The sequence below is a fragment of the Callorhinus ursinus genome, unplaced genomic scaffold, assembly GCF_003265705.2.
Source record: "Callorhinus ursinus isolate GAN/ISIS: 27379988/994484 unplaced genomic scaffold, GSC_fseal_2.0 scaffold17, whole genome shotgun sequence".
Lineage (NCBI taxonomy): Eukaryota > Metazoa > Chordata > Mammalia > Carnivora > Otariidae > Callorhinus > Callorhinus ursinus.
Window position 1 is genome coordinate 27,869,988 of NW_027397079.1, and position 25,310 is coordinate 27,895,297.

The window sequence follows — 25,310 nt, forward strand, 5'->3', positions numbered from 1 at the left end:
GAACCAGTCAGAGAAAACAGTTCTAAGAGGGGAGGAGCGTTATCTTTGAGGCCTGATGGCCCTAGGTTTCTCTCATTCATTCATTTATTCAACAAATGCAGGTTGAATGCCTAATACATGTCAGGCGCTGCTTTAGGCATGGAAGATACAAATTCTCGGTACTCGTGGACCTTACACTAAAGCCGGATAGGAAAAACAACATTAAATAATTAGTAAGCAAAGATAATAGGCAGTGATAAATGCATTGATGAAAATAAAACACGGTGTTACAAATAGAGACTGGGAGGCAACTTCAGGGAGGCATTTCCTTGCTGAGGAAGTGATTTTGAAGTTTGAGACCTGAATGAGAAAGAACCAGCCATACAAAAGTCAGGGGAAGATCCTCCACAGCTTGGGGAACAGTGGGTGCACAAGCCCTTGCCATGTGTTTTGAGGAACAATCATTCATCGATTCAGCCGATAACTTTATATATCGAGCATCCACCAGTACCTATCAGTACCTGCCAGGCACTGTTCTAGGCACTGGGGATACAGTAGTGAATAAAACAAAATTCAGGGGGTGGAAGAGGCAAACAAGTCCAATATAACTGAAGCAAAGTAATTTAGGGGAAGAGTGGAACAAGAAGAAGCTGAGCAGTGGGGGCTTGGAGTGGGACCAATCGAGACTGTAAGAAAGATAGTAGAAAATTCTGTTCTCAACATGTTAAGTTCACAGTGACTATTAAGCATCCCAGATAGACATGTCAAAAGGACACTTGGATATGCAAGTCTGTATTTCAAAGCTAAGGTAAACTTGGTAGTTGATGTTATGAAAATGAAGATGGTATTTAATGCCACAGAAAAAGGTACAATGCATTGGAAGAGAACTTAGATATGGCAAAGAAGGAGGCCCAGGACTAAGCTAAGAGAAAATTATTATTTGAATTCTGGGCAGAAGAGGATCCTAGAAAGAGTCTGAAAAGTAACCTCTGACGAGGTTTGAGGAAAGCCAGGAAGGAAGCAATATGGTAGTTGAGAGAAAGAGAATGATCCACAGTGTCCACTGTTGTTGAAAGGTTGAATCCAAAAGCCACCTTTGGATTTTGCAACGTAGAGGGCATTAATTACCTTAACAAGAGAATTGCTGTTATTTGAGATCACATCATTTGTCATGGATAGTTCTGGATAGTGGTGAATACAACACTAAAGGTTATACTAACTTACATTCTGGTGGGAGAGACAGCCAACAGATAATATAGTTCAGATAAATAATAAGCACATTCAAGAACAAAACAGAGTAATACACACACACACAACACCAGATTCTTAAATACAGAGAACAAACTGATGGCTGCCAGAGGGGAGGAGACTAGGGGGATGGGTGAAATAAAGGGGATTAAGAGGTTCCCATTTATAAAATAAATAAGCCACAGAGATGAAAAGTACAGCATAGGGAATATAGTCAATATTGTAATAAAGTTGTTTGGTGGCAGAGAGTCACTACATTTATCATGGTGAGCACTGGCACTGACTAATGTATAGAATTGTTGAATCAATATGTTGTATGTCTGAAACTAATACAACAGTGTATGTTAATTATGTTTCAATTTTTAAAGATTTCATTTATTTATGAGAGAGAGGGCGGGATGGTGGTGGGGGGTGGGGAGAAGCAGAGGGAGAGCCCATGAAAGTGGCTCTGTCCCATGACCCCAAGATGAGCCAAAACCTGAGCCAAAACCAAGAGTCGGTCACTTAACTGACTGAGCCACCCAGGTGCCCCTTATACTTCAATTTTTAAAAAGGAAGAAGAAAACAGCATAATATAAAGTGAAGTTCTGTAATACATGAGATGTCCAGGAAGGGTTCTGAGAAGCTACCATTTGAGCTGAGATCTAAATAGTAAGAGGCAGCTTCTTAAATCATCCCTGAGACACATCAATAGGAATGTGTGGACCTGATTTGGGTCCTGATTCAAACAAACTAGAAAATAAATGACATTGATGAGACAATTAGAAATTTGAACACTGACTAGATATATGATGTTAAAGAATTGTTTTTTAGGTTTCATAAATGTACTATGCTTATGTTATTTCTAATGGTTCTTTTAGAAATATACTAAAATATTAGAGAGGAAATTATGTCCGGAATTTTCTTCAAAATAATTTGGGGAAAAATAATATGGGAGGTAGGGGAAAGAGGATGGGAAGTATAGACAAAACAACATTGAACATGTGTTAAGTTTTGAAGGTAGTTGATGGCACATGGGAATTCATTAAACTATCCTGACTCCTTTTTATATATTTAATTTTTCCATAATAACATTTTTTTAAACTAAAACTAAAAGCTTCCCTGAAGTTTGTCAGACTTGATCTGTAAGAGTTAGTAATTCCAAATTTACCAAATTGTGGAATGGATGAAATCAGATGTTTAAAGCACCAGACACATATCAGCTGCTCAATAAACAATAGCTCTCTTCCTCTCACCCCCATCCCCATCTTTGTGAGTTAACTTTGGAGGATAAGAAGCCATCTGAATAAGTTTTGAAACTATGTAGGGTAACACTGATTAACTATTTTGTAAGAATACTTAGAGAACGTTTAAAGGATACAACATTAACTAATGATCAGGATTTACTTGGCAAACTAACGAAGGAAATTCTTGACATTCTACCTTTTTCAGACAATTATTTTCAAGCTTTCGTTTGCATAGGAAGTCTTCAGGGTGCTTGGTAAAATTTCAGATTCCTGGGCTCTGCCCTCAAAAGTTCTGATTCAGAACTTCTGGGTCCGGAGTGGGACCCAGGAAGTTGTATTTTTAGGAAGCATCCTAAAGAATTCTATTGTAGGTAGTTGAAACACGTTTGGAAACACTGTTTTTAAGGTCTCAAATGTCTCCAGACATCTGTAGGCGAAAATTAGTACTTAGGATGGTGAGTGTTTTCTTGCTAGTAACACTGTGGATCTCATGAAAAAGTCAAAGGAGCATAATCTCATTGGATTCTGTGACCATGGAAGCAAAGGAACATAGATCCTTCTAACCTGAAGAACAATCCCAGTTGTCTGTTAATGTTATCAAGGATGAATATCTGCAATGCCCAACCCATTTGTATTCACAAGAGGAAATTAGGGGACTAGCACTTACCTCAGCTACAGGGACTTGTGGAAGCCCCAAAAGGCTTCCTAAAATGTGATCTTTCCCCCAGGAGCCAAGCTATGAGTCTATGAGATAAGAACCTATCACTTTCACCACCACCAATACCACCACCACTGATCAGCTATCTCTATTATGTTCCCTCAACCATCCTGCTTTCAAGGATGAATACTGCAGAACAAAACAAGAAAGGTGTTAGTGGTGACTATTTGGAGTCACAGAATCATTTATGTCTCCAAGAATTTCACCTACTCCTTTCAAGGTGGTTGGAGAGTAGGACGCATACACTTGCTTCAGTTTAGAGAAAGGAGCTGGTGGTTCATAGACTTGTCTTAAAACAGCAACATTTCTATAGCATATGTTCGAGTTTGCCTTGTGTTTTCACTACTATAGTCCTTAAATGGAAATTCTTCATGATTCAGAAGATGCCAGCATTTTTTGCACTAACTTGAATAGAAAAAAATTCTACTCCTCCACAACATATCTATAGATTTATTGGGGACATTAAGCCTCAAGTGACCTGTTTTTTAAAAAATTATAATTCAACCCTAAAAGTAGTGGAGAGAAGCAGGGTAAGACAATACCTTTAGCTCTCAGTACCTCCCATTTTAAAGCATTTTGGAAACATCTCTTCTAACCATTCACTCAACAACGTTTTACATGCCCGTTTACCTTAGTCTGGTGACTGAAAAGATTGAAAAGTTCAAATCTTATGTCAAGCACCTCCACCCGTATCTTTTTAAAATCCTTGGAAAGATTCTCGTTGCTCAGGAGGGGGAAGAAATCTAATATAGGACTCTGCTGTCCTACCCTAGCCGGGAGCAATCCCACTCGCCTTCTCTCCTCTCTCCAACAGACCAAGCTCCTGGGGCCCAGTTTGCCTCCCAAGCTCACCATCCAACCTCTTCTCCCATCTCCGCTCCCAACACCATCTCTCTTCCCCATAACGGTTTTTCCCTTTTGTCTTCTAGTTACACACCCGTTCATCCTTCTGTTGTCCCTCCCTCGGGGAAATTTCTGTGATCTAAATCACAGACTGTCAAGGACTATCTACCCGTCTTCCTAGCAATTATCACTGTTACAATTTTACATTTTTGTGTGTGTGTGCCTGTGTGTCACCAAACTGCAAGCTCCTTCAGGGCAGAAACCGCACCTAGTTTTGCTCACCCCAGTACCTAGCCCAGTTCCCCAAACATAGTAAATGTTGAATGCATTTGAAAGATGACTTAAGTAAATATATTTGTCCCTCTGCTTTCTCCTTTTCATTCCCCTAGCCCTGCTACTACTAAAAACAAAAAAACAACAAATAAACAGCGATTCTCACAGACTCCCAAGAGATCGGATTTGCATTAAAATGTGTATTTGTATTTACTGGTCCCGCGCTCCTTATGGGTGGAGGTGGGGCTCACCAGAACCCTATTTGGGTCGGAAACCAAGGAGCCAAGTGCCAACGACCTAACTGGACTGACTTCTATTACAAGGCTGGGGAGGAGAGAGCAAAGGGTGCGCTTTAAAGACCAGAATACCATCCTCCGAAGACATCACAGCATTCCTCCCAAAGGACGGCGGCTACACGCGCTCCCTTACACCCTCCAAGAATGTGGGAGGTTGCAGGATCCGCGATGGGGGATGGGGAGTGGAGCTTCCCCGAGTCTGAGGGGAAAATAGGAATGGAACCGAGGCGAGAACGCCAAGCCTGCGAGGACGGTAATCCGCACAGCACCACGTCAGGGAAGAAAGGGGTCGGCCCCGCCACCCCCAACCCGGCGCGCCCCCCGCGCCCCCGCGCGAGCGCGAGTCGCCGGCGGAAGTGCTGCGTCGCGCACTTCCGGGTGTTGTCTGGTTGCCGCCGCCGCGCGTCTCCGGTCTCCTGGCCGCCGCTGCCGCCGCTGCCGCCTCGGGTCCCGGAGCCAGGAGCGACGTCACCGCCATGGCCGGCATCAAAGGTGGGCCTGGGGCGCAGGGCGCCGGAGGGCTGGGTGGCCGCCCGAGAGAGCGGGAGGGGGTGCCTCGCGGCCCCCGCACGCCGCCTCCCCGTCCCGGGCGCGCGCCGCGGAGGTCCCTGCGCTGGCGGCCGCCTCCCGCCCCTCGACCCCCGCCTCCGCCCTCGCAGCCTGGAGCCGAGCTGGGCCCGGCGCCCTCCGGGAAGGGCCAGCAGGGTCGGCGGCTTCTCCGTCAGCCCCTACAGCTGATCTCGGCAGCCTCTCTCCCACCCATCGGCCCCTGTACAAAGAATGAAGTGGTCTTTGGTCTGCGAGAGTCCCGCAGCACCTCGGGCCATCACACACGTTTTGCAGGAGTTTGCATCCGAAGAGAGGCGAGCGGATGTTTTGAGGGGCTTGAGGCCCCTAGAGATGCCAGTTACGGGAAATCAGTGTCATTTCCCTCTTAAAGGCACAAGTGCGATCTTCGGGTGCTGAGCCAAACCGAGTCCCTCCGGAACGCCCTGGGAGGACTTAGGGACGGTTCTTTCTGAAACCTTGGCCATCACATCCACTCCCAGGACCTGTCCTCGAAGCTTTACAGGCTTCAAAAACTGATGCGTTTTGATTTGTGGTGTTTGTCAGATAGGATTAGACCCTCTAAGCGACCCCGAAGTGCCCCTGTTCTCCACAGTTGCACGGTGAGGCTTTTAGTTGGGTTTGTTAAATAAAATAGTGTTAAAACTTAATGAAAAATTACTCGTTTATTTGTTTTCTTTAGAAATAAGGAAGGTTGCATTCTTTCAAATTGATTGGTAGTTTTGTTAATGTGATTAGAAGGAAACACCCTTGACAGCGTTTTCAACTTTTTGACCACGAATTGCATTGATTTCCTGACCTGCGGCTTTGTAGAAGGGACAGGCAAGCAGGAGGTGAAGAACTTTGATAGCACTGTTTTTTTCTGTGTAATTTATTTACTTTAGGACAACTTTTATTGAGCTGCTTTCCCAGAGTCACATTTTTACTGTTTCTGGCTTAATGTCTGAAAACATTTCATTACTGATGTAAAACTTTGTCAGTAGATAAGCAACAAAGTTCATTTTCAATATTTTTTTGAACTGTGATAGATCTTCTTAAATCCTTGTGTGGAAAGGCAGGGTAGAATGCTGTGGTTTTTAAGGATGTTGCCAGTTTCCCAGTCCTTTCTTGTTTCTAAAGTGTCATCAATGGAAGTCTCCCTCTTAAAAAAAATATCTTTGTAACTTCCTTCTCCAAATTTAGGAAAATATTAACGAGGTGAAATTATCTCAGATGGAATTGTACTTACACTTTTAGTTTTAATAAGATTTTCTGATTGTTATGACTGTTTATCAGGACATTTTCTTTCTTTGGCCTATCTTTGTATTAGGCAGGAGTGTTGCTGTAATTGGAGACCATTACTTAATTCTTAAGCCATTTGCCTATTATTTGGCTATATATTAGATTTTTCTGGTAACTCCCAGGTTAGGGAACTGGTCCCTGCTATGCTAATTTCTTTGTAGTCACAGAATCAGCACCCTGTCTCTAGAGAGTTTAGGTAGTTGGGCTGTTCCATCCCTAGCCTAGAGGCTTTGGAACTACAAAGCAGACTCATCTAAGTTTTGCCCTCCAAATGTTTCATCACTCAATTACGGTATAAATTCTTGCCTTGTTGATGTGTCATCTGGGACAACCATTTATACACAAATGATGAAATTTGTGTATAAATCAGCCTAGTTGCTGATTTCATAAACCTGGAGAAACTTTACAAGTTTTGAGAGCACTTTTGAGCAATGTATTTAACACCACTGGGGTTAATCCAGTGTGATTAGAGGTGAGATGTCACATAAAGTTATTTTTTGATACTTAAATCTTACCTTGTTTTCATTTTTAAATTTTCAAAAAATAGATCTTCTTTTATTAACTTTCTAAGAGTGTACTCAAAGAATTTAGACTTTCTTTTTTGATAAGAACATAAGTAACTGTTCTCTGTCGTGAAAGACTTACTGCAGAGGCCATCAAGCCCTAAAGCTACTTGCCTTTTGGCGAAGATTACCACAACGGGTATGCTTTTTGAAATTTTTCTGTCTGATTTAAGGTTTTTTTTTTTTTCCAGCCTCTCTTGTCAGAGGGCAGATCTTGCTTATGTGCAGTTCTACCTCCTATTTCTCATTTGTTTCAATGTGGGAAACAAGATCTTCAGACTTACAAAATTTTATGTTACAAGTTACAGGTAATAGTGATCATTTCTGGGTAGGGAAAGTTACTTCTCGCTTAATTTTATTCTGGCTACATGAATTGCTATTGAAAAAAATGTATAAATGAATATAGGTGACTTTTTTTTATTCTGCTGAAATTCACATACAACAATTGTATCAAAAAAAATGAATAAATAACGACTGAATAAGAGCCTAAGGGTCTGTTTATAAAGAATGGTAGCTTTAATGTATGGGCTCTGTGACATCTGTTTTACTCTTTAGTGATCCTTGTTTCCTCCAGGATTCTAAACTATATTCTGGATAAATGGCTTCTGAATAAATAAGGTGTTACTATATAGTATTTATAGTGGTGAATTTAGCTGTTTGCAACTACATTCAAAAAGTGGAGATGGTTCCCCGAAGCTAATTTAACACTGTATGTTAATTACACAGTTACATAAAAAAAAATTTTAAGTGGAGATGGATTTTTATTTCTTCAGCATGTCTTATAACAAGTACCTTTAGTGTTCAGAGAATTATTTGCGTTTTAGTTCTAATCCAAGTCTCATTTTATAGAAGAAAGAACTGACACTCTGATATGATTATGTAGACAGCTAGTTAAGTGGCTAGTAGGGGCTAGGGACCCATTGTCTCCTGACTTTTCGTTTATGTGCTGTTTTTACTTGGCTGCTTTGGCATGATCTTCCCCTCCTCTTCAGTTCTGTAGCTTTCTTTTTTCCCTTGGGTTCTTTTTACTCATTCTACAGATATTTATTATTCAGTGTTAAGAGCTGGGGCGTGAGTATCAACAACAGAAAAACTTTTTCCCTGCTGTAGTGGACCAGACAGCTCATCAGGAAAAACAGATACAGGGGCGCCTGGGTGGCTCAGTTGGCTAAGCATCTGACTCTTGATTTTGCTTCAGATCATGATCTCAGGGTCATGGAATTGAGCCCCATGTTGGGCTCTGTGCTCAGCACAGAGTCTGCGTGTCCCTCTCCCTCTGCTCCTTACCCCACCTTCATGCGTACTCTTTCTCTCTCTCTCTCTCTCTAAAATAAATAAATAAAGTCTTTATTTAAAAGAGGAAAAACAGTTAAAAATCATTATAAAATTACAGCTGTGATAACTGAGCAAAGGGGATGTATACAGTATGGGGGGTGGGGGTCCTCTGCACATGCATGGCCCTCTGCTGGAATGCTCCCCTCAGATATCCATATGATTCACTCCCGCTTTTCATATAAATCTCTGTTCAGATGTTACCTCATCAGAGATGCCTTCCCAGGCCACTCTGTCTAGACTAGCACTCCCATCCTCTTACTCTACCTAATTTTTTTCATAACACTTAACATTCATTTGCTAACTTAGTTTTCTTTTTTTTTTAATCATTTTGTTCTCCTGCTAGAATATACGCTTCATGAGAGCAAGAGCTTTGATTTTTTTTCATTGCTTTATCTCCAGTATCAAGAACAATGTGTGACGTGTATTAGGTGATCAATAGATATTTGTTGAATGAATGAATTGAGGGAGTTGGTCTAGCAGGAGGTTTGAAAAAACTTCAGTGAGGAAAAAACGATTGAGCTGAGATCTGAAGGACATGGAGGAGTTCACTTGGAAGAAAGAGGAAGGGAATGGAACAAGAATGCAAGCGTCATGCGTGTAGAAGGGCCTTGTCTGGTTTATTAACATATCTCCAGCACCTGTTATGTATTTGGTTCTCAGTAAGTATTTCTTGAATATTTCTTGAATGAAATGAATGAATGAAAAACTGAGGTAGAAGGGACAACATGTACAAGGGCCATGTGGGTGAGGGAGCCTGCTGATTTCCAGGAGAGGAAAGGCCAGTGTAACTGAAGTGCAGAGAGCAAGGGTTAATAGGCTGGTGTGAGTGTGTCAGGAGAGTAAGCAGGGCCAGATTTTGAGGGCCTATGAACAAAACAAATAGTAAACTCAGTATTTTCCTCATAGTTGACATTGCATTCCATTGTAAACTTGAAGTTATCTGCTATAAAATTAAAAAAAAAGTACAATTCTTTTTCTTTCTTTTTTCTGTAACTGAAAATGTAATGGCATTAGGGATTAAATAAATGTGTTCAGGGTTGACATGACCTACATCCGTGATCTAAGTGAAAACCAAACTTGCCAGCCTACCATGTGAATGGGTGTCCTTGATTATCACCATTTTAACCCAGAGAAGTCTATCAGTAGTACTGGGCAGCATTTAACCCGTTTACTGTTAATTTTGGTTTGTATGTGTTAGTTTTTCTCCCGATAACTTTTAGACCTTCTACAACTCTTGAATTTTAATATTTCTCTTAAGGTTAATGGACTACATCCTTTAAGACAAAAAACACCTAAGTTATTCTCTTAGCCAATGTAGTTGCGGAAATACAGGTTATATAGAACTCAAAATAAATAAATGGATCGATTATATCTTTGCTTAATTCTAGGCCATTGATTAACTATGCCTATTGAAGAAAGTTATTTCTACTCACTACTCACTATAAAGTGAAAACACTTTATAAAGTATAATGCTTTGTATATGTGTGTGTATAACTTTAGAAACTATGTTTCACCTGTAGAATGCATCTGTTGCTTGTGATAATATCATAAAATAGTGATACCAAAGAAGGATTTGTACCTATTATCCTGCACATTTTCCAATGTGTAGAAGAAACCCAACTGTAGTTTTGTAAACTATTCAAAGATCTATATCAAAATTAGTTGATTAAAATTATTAACTCCAGATGTTGTTGGACACTCTTATCAGTTTTGAGCACATTGAGGGTGTATGTGCAATAAGCAGGAGCTGATCATGAGAGACTTTCCCATAGGATAAGGTTCTAAAGTCCAGTAAAGCTGAGAATGCAGTTTCTCCACATCCTGCTTTTCAAACTGTAATGATCTGTGGAGTAAATACAACACTAATGACTGGAAGAGCATTGATCTGGAGGGCTAGGATACTCATTAGAAATGGAGCCAGTAACGAGGGAATGTGGTGGTGTGCTCATGATGGGTCAGGGCTTTGAAAATCAGTGTTGCTTTATTTTGCCTTGAAGATGACACAAAAAACTTATTTTGAGACTATAGATAACTTACACTCTTGAAGATAACTCACTTTTAATGCATTCGTTTTTTGTGTTGTGTTTTGCTTTTTGCTTCTGGGGTCACAGGTAATATTCAGACTGCTAATACTAATATTAATAAAAATAATACTTAGTTTAATTAATATTTGTATTTGACTCTATTTACTTTGCAGCTTTGATTAGTTTGTCCTTTGGAGGAGCAATTGGGCTGATGTTTTTGATGCTTGGATGTGCCCTTCCAATATACAAGTATGTAAAATTTTTGTCTTTTTGAGTGTTTAGGGGTAAAATTTTTCTACTTTTAAAGCTTTATAAATTTTTTGAATGAAAGCTTCAATGTTCATTTACCAAGGACAAACCTTTTTTAAAGTGAGAAAAACACTTTTGGTTATTGCACTACTGCTCAGTTTTGAGTGCCTATTGATAAAATTAAACACAAGAAAGTATAAAATGTCTTTTCAGCAAAAAATACCAGAAGCAGAATCAAGAGACAGTTAACTATGACAAAAAGTCATGTAAACAATTACTTTCCGTAGGATAGAAAGAACTTTTAAAAATTAAGAGGATAGATTAGTAAGAAAAATACAGACAACTAAGTAGAAAAATTTGCACAACAAATATGAAAAAAGACTGCAAATTACTAATAAGCACATGAAATTATACTCAGCCTCTCTCAAAATTAAATAAGATCCTTTGGCAGAGATAAAAGCTGTGGGCAGACAGGCACTGTCCTGTGCAGTGGGGTGGAGGAATAGCTACGGGCAGTCGTCTTGGAGGCCAGTTTGCTTGTAGCTCTCGAAATGTATATATTCCTTGAACTAGTCCTTCCACTTAGAATTTCTCATATAAATCTACGGGCAGGTGTTTGCCAAGATATGTGTAGTGAGGGGAGAGTATGGATATTTATGGCAGCCTTGTTTATAATAACAACCAGAAAAAAAAAAAACCCAAAAAACAAAAAACCTGGAGGCATCCTGAAGGCCTGACAAAGGAGAAATGGTTAAACTCTGGTTTATCCATCAGTGGAAGTAGTAGTCAGTCTTAAAAAGAATGAGGAGGATCTGTAAGTGCTAACATGTCAAGGTGTTCAAGATACATTGTTAAATGGAAAAGTACAATGATTCATGTTGTTACAATTTATCTGTATGGAAATATGGAAGGATCCACAAGAAGGTCATTAGGAGAGCGGAAGGAGAAAGCAGGAGAAATATGGGCAGCTTGGAGTTTTCACTTTTTGTGGCTTTTGTGTTTTTTTAAGTTGAAATGATTACGTACTATCAAGAAGCTGCAAAGATAGTACAGAGAGGTCCCCTGTACCCTTCACACAGGCTTCCCCCAGTGGCCCTGTCTTACATAACTGTAGCTGTATTATCCAACCAGGAAATGACATTGGCACAATACAATAGCTAGACTGTACATTAAAAGCCATCTATTTTCTATATTCTGACTGAAAGTCTTCAGTATTACTTTCAGTTTGTTTTCTACATTTTGACTTTGGTATTTGGGGAGTTCACAGTGACCTAACAAGAGTTTGGGGATATTCCAGCTTTACCCTAAGAAGGCTGTCATTCATTAGGAGTCAAGGGCATGAGTCTTGAATTTTAAAAATGACTGTGTTAATATTTCTATTTTCCATATGCCTCTTTATTTATAAGCTAAAATAAAAAAAATATTTTAATTTTGGGCCTTGATTCCAACTGCTTTAATTTATAAAGCATTTTTTTTTAGTATAAGAAATATTTAATCACTGTGTCATAATTGACTATAGAAATACTGTGACTCTAAATGTTTCTCTTTTTAGCATTGAGGTTATTGTTTATTTTTAAACTGTATCATGTTTTGTACCTTGCAATATTTCTTTGGTCCTTATTTTTAAAAAGCATATATTGTTGTGTAGGAAAATGACATAGATAGCAAAAACTACATTAACTTATTTTTTTTTTCTAGCCAATACTGGCCTCTCTTTGTTCTGTTTTTTTACATCCTTTCACCTATTCCATACTGCATAGCGAGAAGATTAGTGGATGATACAGATGCTATGAGTAATGCTTGTAAGGAACTTGCCATATTTCTTACAACAGGCATTGTTGTCTCAGCTTTTGGGCTCCCTATTGTGTTTGCCAGAGCACATCTGGTAAGTGAATGTTCTTCTATTAACGATTTCACATTAGACTGTGTTAAAATTGTCTTAGGAAAAATATTTTGTGAAATGACATGAAAGAGATGAGGGACATAAGATCCTAGAGAAAAGAGATAATCTTACTTTTGTTGTTGTTAACTGATAAAAATGATATTGGGGAGCATGGCTGGGGTCTGTACTTCACTCTCAGAACTGGGCACATCAACTTACCCGGGGCTTACCAACCACAGGCCACAGGCCTGAGGAGACCTTGTGTTCTTGGCAGGTGGGAAAGGATGGAAGAGGAGAAGGGGCGCCGGGCTCCATATACTTGTCTTCCTCTCAGACTCGCCAGTCAGATTCACTCCTCTGTCTCTGAGGAGGTGGAGAAGCCAGGGGCCAGCCACCCTCCCATATGGGGAAGGCACTTATTCCTTCTACCCCTTTAAAAGAATGCACATGAGTGTATTCTCATCTTTGGTACTTAAATCTGCTCTCAATTTTAGATTGAATTTTAGATTTTAGATTTTAGACACAATTTTAGATTCACTGAAGAAGAGTTGGAGCGAATTTCTTTATAAACAGAAAGTTGTAGAAGTCTGTGCTGCCTCCTCAGAGTCCAGAAGTCTAGCTGTTGAATAATTACCATCTTTGTGACTTTCTGTCTTTTTAAAGGAAGCAAATTAAAAACAGCAATATAGAAAGACCATTAAGTGTTCAGTAGAGCGAAAGTTATTATTACAAATTGTATTTGTTTTAGATTGTGATTGGCTTACAACTAGAATGTGATTTGCTTTTCATTCTCCTTTTGTTTTTCATGTGTCTATTAACTAAGTGTTTATTTTATTTCCCTAGATTGAGTGGGGAGCTTGTGCACTTGTTCTCACAGGAAACACAGTCATCTTTGCAACTATACTGGGCTTTTTCTTGGTCTTTGGAAGCAATGATGACTTCAGCTGGCAGCAGTGGTGAGAGGAATTACTGCACTATTGTCAAGTGGACTTCTTGTCATTTGTTGGCCATCCACGCGCACAGGAGCTGGGGCAGGGATGCTGAGTGTCACAGCAAGCCTCTTGGGGGTATTCTAGGTGCTCCCTTCTCACTTTTATTGTAAGCATACTATTTTCACAGAGACTTGCTGAAGGATTAAAAGGATTTTCTCTTTTGGAAAAGCTTGACTGATTTCACACTTATCTCTAGTATGCTTTTTGTGGTGTCCTGCTGAATTTAAATATTTATGTGTCCCTGTTTAGTTACTTTTTTAAATCAGTATGCAATGTTAAGCATTTTAAAAATGTAATAACCATTTGCATTGGTTAGAAATTAGATTTCTGCTGGCTATTACTGGGCTAAAGGACATCTTTTGTCTTAAAATTATTTAACCTCCATTGCAAAAGTTCAGAGAAGTTTTCAATCAGTCAGGATGACATCACTCCCAATTTTATGCAAACATACAGACTGTTGGCATACCTTATAGACTGTATACTCAGCGCAAATATAGCTGCCTTTATACCTCAGAGGGGCCAAGTATTAATGCCCGTGCCCTCCTAAGAGTTGCTGGTTTTGCCAGGAAGCAGGTGTTTTGTGAGTTGAAAATTATTTTATGGGATTGCTGCAAAGGAGTGCTTTTCTTCTCAGTTGTTAGAAGAATTTATTGTTAAAGGTAAGCGTGTAAAACCAGATTTTTGAGATGGTTTTTATTTATGTTTATTATAGTTAGAGTGAGTTGCATTGTGGGAAGAAACAACGTTGAAATTCCACTTTTTGAATCCTCTTTCTATCTCTAAGTGAAATGTTTGATCTTCTATCAGCCTTCCATATTTTACCATGGGTGAAACAGACATACGTGGAACTATACTACTGATAAGGGAAAGTTGTATGTTTGCGTCATCTAGACCAGAAAACCTTTCCCTCCTTCCTCCTTTTAACTTATTTTATACATTGTATATATTAAGTAGAATAACTTTTCAAATATAGTCTAATAACACTTTAAATTAGAGGTGTTTATCTCACCTGGAAAGTAATCGCTATGCCATACAAGCCGAGCGCCCCCTGCCCCGCAAGGCCTTGACATGATTAACAAGTGACTTGTTAGTCTGCAGAGAAGTGATGCATTAACAATTTAAGATTTAGACCATGGTAATTGTAGTTCTTATTCTCTAAGGTTATATCATATGTAATTTAAAAATATTTAAGACAAGTTTCCTGTATACCTCTCAACTTTCTTGATTTTTATTTCATCATGATAGATACGCTGTTTCCTTTTAAATGGCATTTATTGTGTGAATTAATGCAAAGTAGCCAAATCCAGCTGTATAGCAGCTTCAAACACAGACCTGACCAAAAAATTCCCGGTAACCAGGCATGATCAAATGGTAGTGATCATTTGCATCTCAACAATTATCAATACCTTTTTCTAGAGCCAGTTAGGAAAGTGTTTGAGTTGGTCTGACAGTATGTTGTTGAGGATATTTGTGTGTTTAGTCAGTATAGTTACAGGAAAATTATTTTGCCTTCAGACAAAACTGAGTGATCATGACAACTACCTTTTGTTATTTTATAGAGTTTATTTCTCAAGAAAATGGGAACAGATTTTGGGTTTGTTCAGCTTTTTACTGAAGATGCGTAAAGGCCACAGGTAGTTTTATTGCTGAACCCATGTTGTGACTTTAGCTGTGAGATGGGCAGCAGAACGAAAGATCTGCATGTGGCCGTCCCACTTAGACAGTAGGCTGGACACGACTTGCGGTGTTACAATGACAGAGACCTAAAGAGGAGGGTACAGGTACGCATGAAGTAGCTGGCCATACAGTTGGCCATACAGGCCAACTCAGTGCCTGTGATCTACTTGATTTTTTTTTTTCTTTTTTGCAGGCAGTACATCCTCTGGCCCTCCCCATTTTCTGTTCTAGAATATCAGTGCAGTGCACTGCTACTGTTTTATTCACTTGGCCATAGACTCTTTTTCTAACAGCTGTATATTCTTTCTGTATACTGATTGCATTGGCAGCATTGTGTCTTTCGTCTTGCACACTAGCTTGACATTAGTGCTGTCTCTGATTTCTAGGCTAGTTATTTGAGGTATGAATTTTCCATAGAATATGCACTGATCCTGCATTGCCATTCTTCTATGGAAAGAAAACTTTTGATGATGAAACAATAAAGATTTTAAATATCTATTTTAGTTGTGGGTGTTTTTGAAATGAAAATATACTGTGCACCTCAGGAACTGAAGTGCATTACTCGTTTTAATAATGTGATATAAAACAAGTATGGCATTAGTCATTAATGTTGGACTTGCTGGAGTTTCACTCCCAAAACAGAATTGAAACCATAGTAATAAATGTTAACAGTGAAGTCCTATGATTTTGTGCTATGGTGAAAGGATTGGTAACCTGGGGAAGTAGAATTTTTACCTAACCCTTTATAAAAAAGCCATAGATGATTTTGTTGATAAAAAAGATCGTTGATAATCTAAAGTCAAGGTTGTACCTGTTCTTAAATTTTCAGATCTTTTTTATGACTGTATGTTTTATTGTGTATTTATCACCATTCATTATTAGAGCATTTTGCTTTTTGCAAACATTTCAAATAGTTAATGGTAAAAAATCTGTGTGGTACAGTGTGAACGGAGAAAAATACTGTTCTCTTTTATCAAACATGAATCTTGTCCCAAATTGTCCTAATTATATAACCTCATTATATACTTTAAAAAGTTTAGATCATAGTTTCTTAGTGTTTGCTCTAATACAATTTTTGGGGGGTTTTGTCAAAATAATCCAGATTTCTAGAGTAAACCCTGGAATATGTATACTGAATGTGACAAGATTCATTCCTAAGTTTCAGGTAACTTTAAATCAGCACATCGGATTTAACAAGCAGCCATGCAACAACAGTACTGTCGAGTGATGTGTACGTTTTACATCTCGGGATGCTTTATGGTTTGTAAAACTGGCGGGAAATTCTAAATCATGTTTCTTCCATTACGCCTCTGTTATCCTTTCTCTGGGTGAAGATTAGGGAGCTCTTATTTTATTACAGGTCTCCTAATTTTCTGGCGTTCCCAGAGAAGAGAACATATCCTATAAAATAAATATCCCAGATAACTGAAGTTTATCTCAAAGAGAACTGACATTTGTTTTATTTATTTTGGTGAAGTATTAAATGAGTGATAAACTTTTGTACTTTCTTAAAATATATTAAGACATTTTGCGTTTTCCTTGGTAATTTAGGATTATCATAAATTATTTCCCCCTTTTTAAATGGCCCCAGACCTGTATTTTTCTGGAATTGTGTTTTTGCTGGCTTTTCTTACAACTGAATTTGTTCCTAGCATGCCTTAACTTCTTTTGTTTCCAATTTTCTAAACTATAGTACATTAGGGGATGTCTGGGTGGCTCAGTTGGTTAGGTGTCCAGCTCTTGGTTTCGGCTCCATACTCAGTGGGAAGTCTGCTGGAGGTTCTCTCTCCCTTTCCATCTCCTTTTGTCCTTCCCCCCACTGGTGTGCATGGGCGTGTGCATGTGCTCTCTCTCGCTTGCTCGCTGTCTCTTAAATGGGTGGATAAACCTTTTTAAAAAATAAATAAATAGACTATAGTACATTAGGAGGAATAGAAAGTTGTCAGGGGAAAAAATGAGATAACCAAGAGGACTGAATCAATTATGTAACATTTCTATACACAGTTACCTCAGTGGGCCTAACCAGGTGCTCCCACCTCTTGTACAAATGAAATGCTTTGTGATGAATCTTCTTCCTGCAGCAAAGGCCTTTTTAAAAAACTGTAGCTCAGCCAGTAGGGGTTGTGAGAGGGAGCACAGACAGGGAGGTGTGACTGCAGCAGGAGGTGCCTCCAAGGTCCTCTTGCTAAACTTGAGGACTTACCCTGAGCTTAGATACCCATAGGCCTCTAGCTGATTTCTGAGAGCTTCTCTCTCTCTTCACTGTTCGTCTTCAGTTGCAGAAAGTCTAGATATGAAGACAGTTTTACAGTTCATTTTTACTGGACACTCTGTACTGAATATTTTGCTTCCAGTCTCTTGAAGATTATTTGAATCCATCTTTGGGTTTAGGACCATACACTGTAGTCACAACAATTCAGATATTAATTGTTAAGCTTGTAAATTCCTGTCAGAGGGAATAAAACAGTCAAACTCAAAAATGTTTTCACAAGTGAGAAATTATGACCATGGAACATTCCTTTTTCAATTACAGTTGTTTTCTTGTTTGTATTTAGAGGCAGTACTCATAGGGGGAAATCAGGAACTGTTGTTTCAGAAGCCAGTAGATTGGCTAATACTGTGAGAGAGAAACTTTGTGGCAGCTTACGGCCATAGAAACCATCAAAAAGAATAATATAGAATGAAATTGAGTATTTTCATATCTCTTTATAAGAGCATTACTGTTTAATAATTTAGTTATCTTGACTTATACTGTGTTGCCATTTAATATCAGAAGTATCTTTTTCTCTTTTGGCTGATCAATGTATTATGTAACATGTAAATATAGTTATGACATAAAAGTGAGTGAACTTGTGTATATATGTGAACCTCCAAAACAGAACAGATGTTTTCCTGAAAGCTAGGTATACGTCATAGAATATTTGGGGACTGTCTCTAAAAGTGTTCACAATTGAACAACTTTCTAGGATTAAGTTAAGATGTATGGATTTTAATTCATTTTTTGTCATGTCTAAATCATCAACTTCCAAAATATAGAATCAGCTCTAATACCTAGGTAATGAGTATATAGCAGTGGAGAAGAGGGTATTAGTCTCCCAAGGATTAAAAAAAAAAAAATGGTTTTGAGCCATACTCTATACTAGAAGGGACATTTGTCATTTACAAGCATAAATGGCTTAATTAATGTAGTGCTTAAAGGTGTCCTCAAAAAATATATTATTACAAGAGCACCTGGCTGGCTCAGTTGGTAGAGCATGTGACTCTTGATTTCACGGTCACAAGTTTGAGTCCCATATTGGGCATAGAGCCTACTTTAAACAAAATACATACATACATATACACACACACACACACACACACACACACATATATATATACTTAAAAAAACACCTTCCAGACACTGAGAAGTAATGAACTAATTAGGTAGAAATGGTTTATATTTCACCTTGACTATGTCACTGAGATACTTACTCTGAAACACTACGTTTGGTTCAAACTTTTTATCTAGATAAGTTCTTTGTTCCCAATGGCAGTTATATTCTACATGACAACATTCTAGGTACTAATGGGGAATAGGAAAAAAATAGGAACACAGTCCCTCTCTGAACTAGAGATTCAAGAAGGTATCAAAGGAAGCTGATTCCTATACATGCCAAAAGGAAGTGTGGGGATTTGCAGGAGGAAAAGATTTGGGAAGCACAAGGGAGGTGGAGGGTAATTTCCTGTTCTGCTTTGGCCTGTCTCTTGCTGCCAGGCAGGGTCTTGGCAGCATGAGCCTTTCTCTGGAGCAGCATTGTATGTGGTGTTGGCTCTTAGGCTTCCTGGGACTCAAGGGGAAGTTGGGGCAGCAGAAATGGTGGTGGGCACTTCTTGATTGTGACCCCCTTACTCTGGATCCCAGATACAGTGGAGATGTGAGAGGTGGATGAGACTTATGTTGTGTTTTAAAGGAATGAGCAAGCAGATTTGCTGAAGGACTGTGTGGGAAAAAGAGAAGAGTCAAGGGTGACTACCAAGTTTTTGATTGTCATGTCAGGGGGTGGGGGATGAAGAAGTAGTAGTGAGGGAGAGTTTGAAAACAATAAGGTCTAGACCGTATGTCCAAACTACTGGTTCATCATATCTACCTGTTACATGGAAGTGACATCATTTGCCTTGTTTCAAACCTTTACCCTACAAAACAATACTATGGACATTTCAACCTTGTAACTACTTTATAAACTCCTGAGGGTTGACATTATGGCACACATCTTGGCATAGTGGTTACACAGTGAACTCTAGAGTCAGCCTGCCTGTACCACTAGCTCTTCCTTATACTAGATGTGTAGTCTTATGTGAGTTATTGAACCTCTGTGTGTCTCAATTCCACATCTGTAAAATGAGGATACTAATAGTACCTGCTTCATAAGGTGGCTGCGATGTCTAAATATGACTTGCAGAGGGCTCACAGTGATTGAGATGGTTAAATGTTAGCTATCATTACTGTTTTTTTACCAGTTCTCTCTACTGCTAAGCAGTTCCCTCTTCTCATGGAAGTAGACAAACTAAAAAAAATAAATAAAACATTCTAGCAATCCAGTCTTACTATATTGCTGACAGGAGTCACCCCGTCAGCCTCATAGTATCTCTTGGAAGTGCTCTACCTCCCTGGTCTTCAGTCATTCATTGCAGTACTTCAAGGTAATCAGGAAGACCTATTGATTATCTAATAAACACTGCCAGGGTGTTCCGATGGGTTAAGTCTACAGGATCCTCTCTCCCCCCACTCCTGCACCAAACCTGAAAAATGATACGCTTTTTTTTTTTTTAAGAATAGGGAAATATATTGCCAAACTTAAAACAAGAAGGGGAAGTCTTGGTAGATCAGAAACTAAGAAATCCCTGAGAAAATGAAAACCGACATAATCAAATTAAAGAACAAAATTGTAGCCTAGAATGCTGGTGGCAAGCACATGGGAGGATACAACCATAAAATATGGGAGCCATGCCAAGGAGGTCCTTTATCACCACAAGTGGTGGCATCCAGAGGCGGGAGGAGGCTCAGAGAGGCAACATACCGAGGCAATTTGCTGAGGGATTATTTAGGGTGCTGCGTTGGGAGCAGCAAAACCATCAGATCTTTATGCATGCCCATCTCACACTTTCCAGTTTAGGTTGGAGAACATGTTTCCCGAAGGAGCAAAAATGGGAACACCCAAGTCCAGAAGGCTAGCCACCAGGGTTACCCTGCTCAGTGGCACATCTTTCTCCTCCCTAACTCACTGAAAACACCGGCCCTCCCTTTCCTCAGCCTGTGCAAGCAGGAGCAACAGATGGTCTAGCCAAAGGTTCTCAGTAGCAAAAGTGAGTTCCCAGATAGGGATAACCAAACAGTTCAGGAGTGCCCATTGGAAGAAGATAAATTCACAGAATTTAGCACTGAAGAAACAGTAAACAGAACAAAAAGAAGCTCCATGTTTACAGTTTTGAGAATTGAAGCCGTCCAAAAGACCAAACTGTGTACAAAATCAGGCTAATGAAGTTACAGAACATTTTACATATTTTGCACCCAAATCCAATTAGATTACCCAGGACCACTATTTTGCTTTTTCCTCAGAGCTTCTTTATCATATCATAATGGATTTAATTCAAAGACACATAGTATAATCTTACTACGGATAAACCTTATTCTCCCTATAACATCCTGTCCTGTGAGCATGAACATGGAACCCAGTATCTGCTTGGATGGGAAGGAAGGGAAAAGCTATACCTGCTATTACACATCTTAAATGATGTTTTGGATTCCCACCTGAAACATTGCATAGCCCACTGTAAGCATTTATTCATTCCACAGACATTTTTGGAATAAGACACCGGGGCTATGGAAATGGAAATAAATAAAATGGAAAGTAAGATGAGAACAAAAGTATCTCAGACATCCCTACTACATTATATCTACCAAGTAGCTGTGTGACTGTAGAGGAAGTAGCAACAACAGCGAAGGGAGGATAGAGAGATGCTTCACAAAGAAAAAGGTTGTTGGGGTGCCTGGCTGACTCAGTTGAGCGTGCGACTCTTGATCTCAGGGTCATGCATTTGAACCCCATGTTGGAGATTACTTAAAAAAAAAAAATGGTGGTTGATCTTGGTCTAGGATGGTAATAAGGAACCATTCAAGCTCCCAACCTGTGTGACAGTTAATGTTCTTATGTTGATGTTTCTCTTCCAAAGTATTTCTGGGAATCCCAGGATTGCATATGTTTCACAAACCGGTCATGGTTGTTGCTTGTCCCTCAGCCGGACTCGCACTGGACTGGCTTCCATTCTCTGCAGCCACCTTTTCACCACTTTCTAATTGCTTTTTCCTTTCTCCCTGTATCCTGCACCCCAACCATGGATAAGACCCTCTCTCTTGATCCCTGCAAAGCACATCTAAAATCAGGCTATAACTTCAAACAAATCTTTTACCAAAGGCCTGAGGAAAAGAGATAGGAATTACTACACAACCCTCAATCCACCCCCCACCAAAAACTGATCATTGTACTCACTGGCTTCTATAGTCTATTGGTTGTGTACTTGCTTGAAGGCTGCCCCAAGTCTGTCCATAGCTCTGACTTGTGCCAGGTTGCAGGTAGCATTTACTTCCCCTAGAAGGGAGGGATTCTCGAATCCCTTGTGAGAGGACTCATGAGGTCCCCTTACATGAGTCCAGGCCCCCTGCTCCAAAACAGCATGATCTTCAGTAATTTGTCTCTGCCCACAGAAGACAGGGTTCTTCATAATGAAGCATGTTATCCTTTCAGTCATTTTCATCTAGAAGGAAGTTTTTTTTATCTTAGTCTCCATTGAATCATGAGAAAACATCAGATAAACCCACTTTGAGAGACATTGCTACAAAACAACTGGTACTCATCAAAAGTCGTGAAAGACAAGAGTCATCGAGGTCGTGAAAGACAAGAAAAAACTGAGGAACTGTCACAGATGGGAAGGAGACACAACAATTAAATGGAAATGGGATCCTGCATCGGATCTGGAGCAGAACAATGACACTGGGAGAGAATTGGTGAAATTTGCGTAAGGTCAGTAGTTTAGTAGTTAATAATATTGTACTGATAATTTCTTGGTTTTGTAATTGTGCTATGGTTATGTAAGTTGATAACTTTAAGGGAAGTTGGGTAAAAGATAAATGAATTCTCTGTACTATTTTTTGCAACTTTCTGTAAGTCTAAAACTATTTCAAAATAAAAAGTTTTTTTAAGTACCGTTAGCACCCATCAGATCAGCAAAATTGTAAGTGTTGATAATAACTGGAAAGGACATATAGCAAATTAAACCCTCAAATACTGTTAGTGTAAGTGTCCATTGGTACAACCACTTTGGAGAGTATATAGGAATATTTGACAGCATTTAGCAAAATTGGAGATATGTAAGCATTATAACCAAGTGACTCCATGAGTAGGAGCATATCCTGTGGAAACCATCGTACATGCACTCAAGGAAACATGTTTAAGAGTGTCCGTCACTGATTATTTTAATAACAAATACTTTCGGGGGGAAAGGAGACTGGATAAATAAAATGTGGTACATTCACACAGTGGAACACTATACAGCAGTGAAAACGAAGGGACTAGGGCCTATATGCACCAGCATAGATGAACCTAACAAGGAATTGTGAGTGAAAATTCAAGTCACAAAAGGATATTAGACAATAATACCATTTATATAAAGTTTTAAAACACGCCCAAAATACTATATATTGTTTTGGGATAAATGAACTATGACATTAAAACATAAAATACAGTCTCTTCTGAGGTGATAAAGTGGGGATAAGTAATCAAGGAAGGATTCAAAAAGGACGTCAGTTGTATTCTCAATGTTTTATTTTTTAACTTCATGGTACATACACAGACATATATTTTACTTTACTTTTTTTTTTTTAAGATTTTATTTATTTGACAGAGAGAGAGTGCTCAAGCAGGGGGAGCAGTAGAGGGAGAGGGAGAAGCAGGCTGCTGGCCTAGCAAGGAGCCTGATGCAGGACTCGATCCCAGGACCTTGGGATCATGAACTGAGCCAAAGGCAGATCCTTAACCAACTGAGCCACCCAGGCGCCCTATACTTTAACTCTTTTCGATAATTACTTTTAAAGATAGAAGAATGTCTTACAGGGAAGTCTTACAAATAGATTAGTGAAAAAATTTTAAAAGAAATAGCAAAACATATGAGCACACAATTTCTGAATAAAAATTTATAAATAGATGGTCAATAAGGAATGTATGGAGGGGACGTTATTCTTGTTAGTAATCACGCCAATGAAATGTAAACATCAATATGACACTTTATACCACTTACAAATGTGGCAGAGACTTTTTTGAAATTATAATATTCAAGTAGGGCACATGAAACGATCACTCTCACAGATTTTAGGTAGGAGTGTAAATTGGTATAAACATCCTCAAATGTGGGGCACCTGGCTGGCTCAGTCAGTGGAGCGTGTGACTCTTGATCTCGGTGTCATGAGAACAAGCCCCATGTTGGGCATAGAGCTTACATTAAAAAAAAAACAAAAAAATTTATTAAATGTAATTTGGTGATAAATATTAAAAGCCTCTACGTATGCATACTATTTAACCTATCAACTACCTGAATAGTAATCCTAGGGAATTAATCAGAAGATAGTCATCACCTTATTAATTATAGCAGTGAAAAATTAAAACAATGTACAATGTTAAAGTCACATAGCAGAAGTTTGATTAAATAAGTCATGAATGTTTTAGGCAGTTATTAAAAATCACATTGTAAAAATGCAGACGTAAGAACACTTTATAATGTTAAGTTTAATAAGCAGGCTAGAAAAAAATGAGTATAATCTAATTTTTGAAAATATGTAAGTACACATATATAATACATAGGAATGTATATGTAGAGAAAGTTGGGAGATTTTGGTAGTAGTCTGCTTAGGCTGCCATAACAAAGTACCACAAACTGGGAGGCTTAACCAACAGAAACTTCAGGGCACCTGGCTGGCTCGGTTGGCAGAGCATGCAGCTCTTGAACTTGGATGCATGAGTTCAAGCCCCATTGGGCATAGAGCTTACTTAAAAAAAATAAAACAAGAGAAATTTATTTTCTCATTGTTCTGGAGGCTGGTCCAAGACCACAGTGTCAGCAGGGTTGGTTTCTTCTGAGGCCTCTCTTTGACCTGCAGAAGGCTACCTTCTTCCTCACTGTGTTATCCCTCAGTCTGTGTTGTCTGCGTCCCAACCACCTCTTCTTATACAGACACCAGTCGTATTGGGCTAGGACCTATCCTATGACTTCATTTAACCTTAATTACTTCTGTAAGGGCCCCCTCTCCAAATACAGTTACATTCTGAGGTACTGGGAGTTAGAAGCTTAACATCTGATTTTTGATGGAACATAATTCTGTCTATAATACCGACATATCAAAATATTAACTAGATATGTCTAAGTAATTTTAAAAATGCTTTTTTATTAAAATGAGACCTTACTATACTAATGATAAATAGGACTCTTTCAATCTCAGTTGAGGTCCCCCAAACCAAGAATAATACAGAGGTGCCAATTTCTCTTTGTCCTTAAATGTGGTGCTAAGTCATATCTATTGAGCACGCACCCACTTCCTACCTGTAGAAGTAAAATGTGGAGGATGGAGGAGTAGAGAAGGTAACCCTTTGAAGAGAATCATTGGAGCACTTCGGCATTTCCTCCCTCCAAGGGTCTGAAGAGAAACTGCTTCTTCCTCCCTCAAGAGAACTAAGGCAGTTGCCAGAGTCTGTGGAATGGAAGCTGATGTTCAGATAAATAAGCCCCAGATATTTGTCATTCTGTCGTTATGCTCAAGATTTAAATTTAGCTTAAAAAAAAATTTTTTTTTAACACTGAAGACAACCTTGGGACTCCTGGGTGGCTCAGTCAGTTTAAGTGTCTGCCTTCAGCTCAGGTCATGATCCCAGAGTTGTGGGATCAAGTCCCGCATCGGGCTCCTTGCTCAGCAGGGACCCTGCTTCTCCCTCTGTCTCTTTCTCTCCCCCTGCTCATGCCTGTGCTCTCTCTCTCTCTCTCTCTCTCTCACAAAAAAACAAAAAACAAACAATGAAGACAAACTACAGGAGGCAGACACTGTTGTTTGTTTACCCCATGGCTACTTCTCTTAA

At 39.2% G+C, this 25,310-nt stretch overlaps 1 protein-coding gene across 2 annotated transcripts; it reads left to right on the plus strand.

The window, feature by feature from the left end:
* Positions 1 to 4,713: 4,713 nt before the first annotated feature.
* On the plus strand, positions 4,714 to 13,644 carry LEPROTL1 (leptin receptor overlapping transcript like 1). 2 transcript variants are annotated; one of them, XR_012381145.1, is made up of 4 exons: positions 4,714 to 5,075; positions 10,527 to 10,602; positions 12,435 to 12,487; positions 13,328 to 13,414. XR_012381145.1 is itself a non-coding variant. In XM_025885913.2 (4 exons), exons 1-4 carry the CDS (start codon positions 5,060 to 5,062, stop codon positions 13,442 to 13,444), a joined length of 396 nt encoding a protein of 131 aa, XP_025741698.1. In that variant the 5' UTR covers positions 4,930 to 5,059; the 3' UTR covers positions 13,445 to 13,644. The 2 variants fall into 2 exon arrangements, 1 of the variants encoding a protein (XP_025741698.1); XM_025885913.2 differs by having other exon boundaries at positions 4,930 to 5,075; positions 12,301 to 12,487; positions 13,328 to 13,644.
* Positions 13,645 to 25,310: the final 11,666 nt, after the last annotated feature.

What these genes read in the sequence shown, in the direction of transcription:
- LEPROTL1 (XM_025885913.2), top strand. An exon ending in TGTGCCCTTCCAATATACAA is followed by an intron (nt 10,603 to 12,300) that starts GTATGTAAAATT and finishes TTTTTTTTCTAG; the next exon opens with CCAATACTGGCCTCTCTTTG. An exon ending in TGTTTGCCAGAGCACATCTG is followed by an intron (nt 12,488 to 13,327) that starts GTAAGTGAATGT and finishes TTATTTCCCTAG; the next exon opens with ATTGAGTGGGGAGCTTGTGC.